General features: G+C 31.6%; 1 protein-coding gene across 1 annotated transcript in view; it reads right to left on the reverse strand.

The window, feature by feature from the left end:
* The window catches only part of LOC102677155 (homeobox protein extradenticle), a 62,777-nt gene that overhangs the window by 6,615 nt on the left and 52,421 nt on the right, over positions 1 to 3,741 (reverse strand). The window contains exon 10 of the mRNA XM_006614755.2: positions 3,651 to 3,741. Within this exon, the coding sequence (XP_006614818.1) occupies positions 3,651 to 3,741 (91 nt within the window). The remainder of the gene's footprint in view (positions 1 to 3,650) is intronic.

Raw genomic sequence — 3,741 nt, forward strand, 5'->3', positions numbered from 1 at the left:
TCATAATAACGACCAATAAATAATAACGGTCATCGATCATTTGGTTCATGAAATATTAAATTTCTATATTCTCATCTTTCCCACATATCTATTAAAATAAATCTAAAGACAAACACAATTATCTAAACACAAACATAATAGGTTTCGAGAGTTTCGAACCATAGAGACGACAAACTGAAATAACATTCTAAAATTATACTCCATCCCTCCACAACATATATTTCCAACCCTCGATGAGATCGCAGTTCAACACGTATACAACTTGATCTCATCGAATAATGATATAATATCATAATTACATTATTAGCATCGCGTTACAAAAAAAAAAAATAAAGTTTCTGATCCGAATGTTCTTCATCGATGAAGGACTCGAGAAGCAAATAGCTCGATAAAATTCTTATACGTAATGAGAAAGAGGTGAAGAATAGGCGAACATTCAGACATAGCGGAGAACGAGACGAGAAGCGAAGGTGATTTGAAAACGCGGTAGCTAGGAGGGAGTATGCATTTTAGTCGCTTCATTTCGAGCTGGTTCTCGCCCCTCGGGATCTGGAACCGTGGCCGAACCGGATGAACCGCGAAATTAATTTTCTTGCAAACTTACTTCGCTCTTCCGAGTTGATACGAATTTCTGGAAACGCAACGGTAACGAGAAAAATGCGAACGAGATCGAGCAATAATGACTCTGGATGCGGATTAACTCGAAGAGAGTGTATATTAATTATTATGTCTTCTTTCCTCGAAATGAATAGGATACACTGGTAGGGGGAGAATATTTTTAACCCTTTCATAATTAATTACAATAGATTCAGAAGCAATTGAGAATTGTACCGTGTAAATTGATTAGCTTTGTTGATAATTGAAAGTATATATGAGTGATGGTCAAATCTTATCACGATAGAAATTATATATCATTCATTAGAAATAGTTAAATACTGTTACATCCTCGAGTTTCAAATATTTTCAAAAAATAAAATATCTTTCTATATATATTTAAATATATTTATAATTATTTAAATCAAAATTTATAAATATACTATATCTGTTCAAAAATTTCAAATAAAAAAATAATTATTTTAAGTTTTAAGTTTTGAATTCCTTGTAATTTCAGATATTATACTATAAATTAATTAATAGAAAAAACAATCCATGATATAATTACATATATATATAAATTTTTACATACATAGAATGGATTAATAACGCGAATAAACTAACATTCAACAAGTATTGAATTCATTAAAATAGTATGGAATAGAGATTTAATTTTAATTCGATACTAGATAGAGTAGAGTTATTTTAATCAGATATTTAAACGTTTCTTGGTAGCGGCTTGCATTGGAATGCATTTTGAAATGAACTAAGGATGACACGGCGCAATATTTGTAACGAAATAGTATATATCGACAAACGGATGGTGTATCGACAAGAAGGATATTTAATCCAACAATTGGGAATATCTACAAATTTCCAAGCCAGCCGAGCAACAGTCCTCGCATGTTTGTACATATATGTACACGAATTTAATTCAACGTCACTCTTTATCACGTGACACCGTCGAAATTGCATGTCAGAAAGATTTACTGGATTCGAAGAATCGGACACACTATACGATACGTTTTATTTCTTTGTTTTGGAATGTTGTTTTGCACGAGGGGAGAATATAAGGACAGAAATTGGAAACACGTGGCAACAATTTTAAATATTGATATCATGATTTTCGTACGCCATTTTATTGTTTCATAACTCTTAACACGCTATTATTATTTAAGGAGAAATTCGACTATCACAAAACACTTCAATTATAATACTCTTATATGATATTAAAGAAATAAAAATAAAAAAGAATAGAATAAAAATACAGTGAATTATTAAATACTGAATAAGCGCAAAAAAAAAATTATAAAACAGTAAAAAATACAACAAAATCTAAATTTAATTGTATAATAAACGTAGCTCGTACTGAACACATGCCAAAAGAAAACCTTCTATTTTTACACATTCCATTTTTTTCACAAGAATAACACGATCATATATGTCATTGTAGGATAGGAAATTCTCATATACACTGCATTGAAATATATTAAAAAAAAAAAAAAAAAATTAAAGTAAAAATGAAAAGTTTCATGATAAAATTATTCTTTTCATTTTATATGACAAAAATATACAATAGCAAACGTGTTAAAAGTCGTCGCTGAATTCAGAATGAAAAAAAAAAAAATAAAACGATGATTGAAACGACGAAGAAAATCATGGTATTTTCGTTTCTCTATCAAATATAGAAATTGGATCTCGGAAGATGCAGTTCCGTTGCGTTTCATCAGTTGAATAGAGGCAGCTCGTTAGAAACAGGACCTACCGAGTCTATTAATATGTGAGGGAAGCAACCCTACCTAAAAAGTGACTTAGCAACTCCAATGCATACTAAGCAACCCTTATGTTACTAGCTGCTGCTAGCTTCGTGTGCACTCCCTGACACACCTCCTCTTCTAACTTTCAGTTCCTACCACCACTATCGGCTCCTTCCTAAACCCATCTTTATGGGCTAGCAACAGCATATCCAACCCAGTTCTATATATACATATATATTTCAACACACACGTAATGTACTCGCACCTACACATGTAATTCTTTGGAAGCTATCGAAACACATTCATGCGTGCTTGACTCTACACAGAGTGCTCGATCGATAACAGAAATTGGCAACTTGTAATTAGAGAATATCTTGTCTCAGAAAAAGTCAAAAGTGAATATAAAACTTACAAAGATAATATTTGTTTCATACTGATGTGAGATTGTAAATGTCTGCATTTTTCATTCTTAATTGTATTTATACATACAAATGGTCCTCAAGTATCCTCAATTTCCTCATATCGTTATACATATATTTTCTCCTGAAATAAGTTGTAGAATGAAAATATATATGTTATAAATCGAATTACCTATTTTTTTTTTATAAATGTACAATTTTCTATAAAATGTACATCTAAAATAGCTGGTTACTTATGTGATTAAGTAATACTTTTCAATCAATTTTTAATATGTACAACACAATTGCAAGATATAATAAATAAATTTTTTATTTTATACATACGATGTATACTCACTTTTGACTTTCACTAGATTATATTCAATATCTTCATATTTTAACATTTTCAATTTATCAAATTGAATTCTGTATATAAGCTCGAGCACAGATATTGTTTCATTATAATACACCGATTCATTGGATTCCACTTCCTCCTTCTTTCATTCTTCCATTCTCTTCCCCATTCAAACATTCTTTCTCGCTATATGTATGAATATGCGGTGAGATGACACATGCATTTATGGAAAACACAATGCAATGGCTTGAAAATGGATGGAAATCAAGAGCAGAATTCTAATTTATCAACTCCATCAAATATGATCGATCATCATTCATAATGATATAGCATAAAAATGAAAATGAACAAATCTTGCCGTCTCTTTCCATTCATTCGAAGCCACTGGAAAAAATTCTTCAAAATCGGAGTCTAAGCGTTATTAAGATTGAATTTGGCACATGCTAAAGAATGCAGGATGGCATTGAAGAAAGCGAGGCAATGATCACTGACTACAGGGGAGAAAATCTAATTTTAAATTAGAGAAGGAAAGTCGTGACGGTTTACCTGGTGCATAGGGTCGTAGCCCATCGAGCCATCGTTGTACGGTTGCGAGCCATAATCGCTACCGTTTATGCCCATCCCGTATCCGGCCATG

Source organism: Apis dorsata, unplaced genomic scaffold, assembly GCF_000469605.1.
Source record: "Apis dorsata unplaced genomic scaffold, Apis dorsata 1.3 scaffold_196, whole genome shotgun sequence".
NCBI classification, from domain to species: Eukaryota; Metazoa; Arthropoda; class Insecta; order Hymenoptera; family Apidae; genus Apis; species Apis dorsata.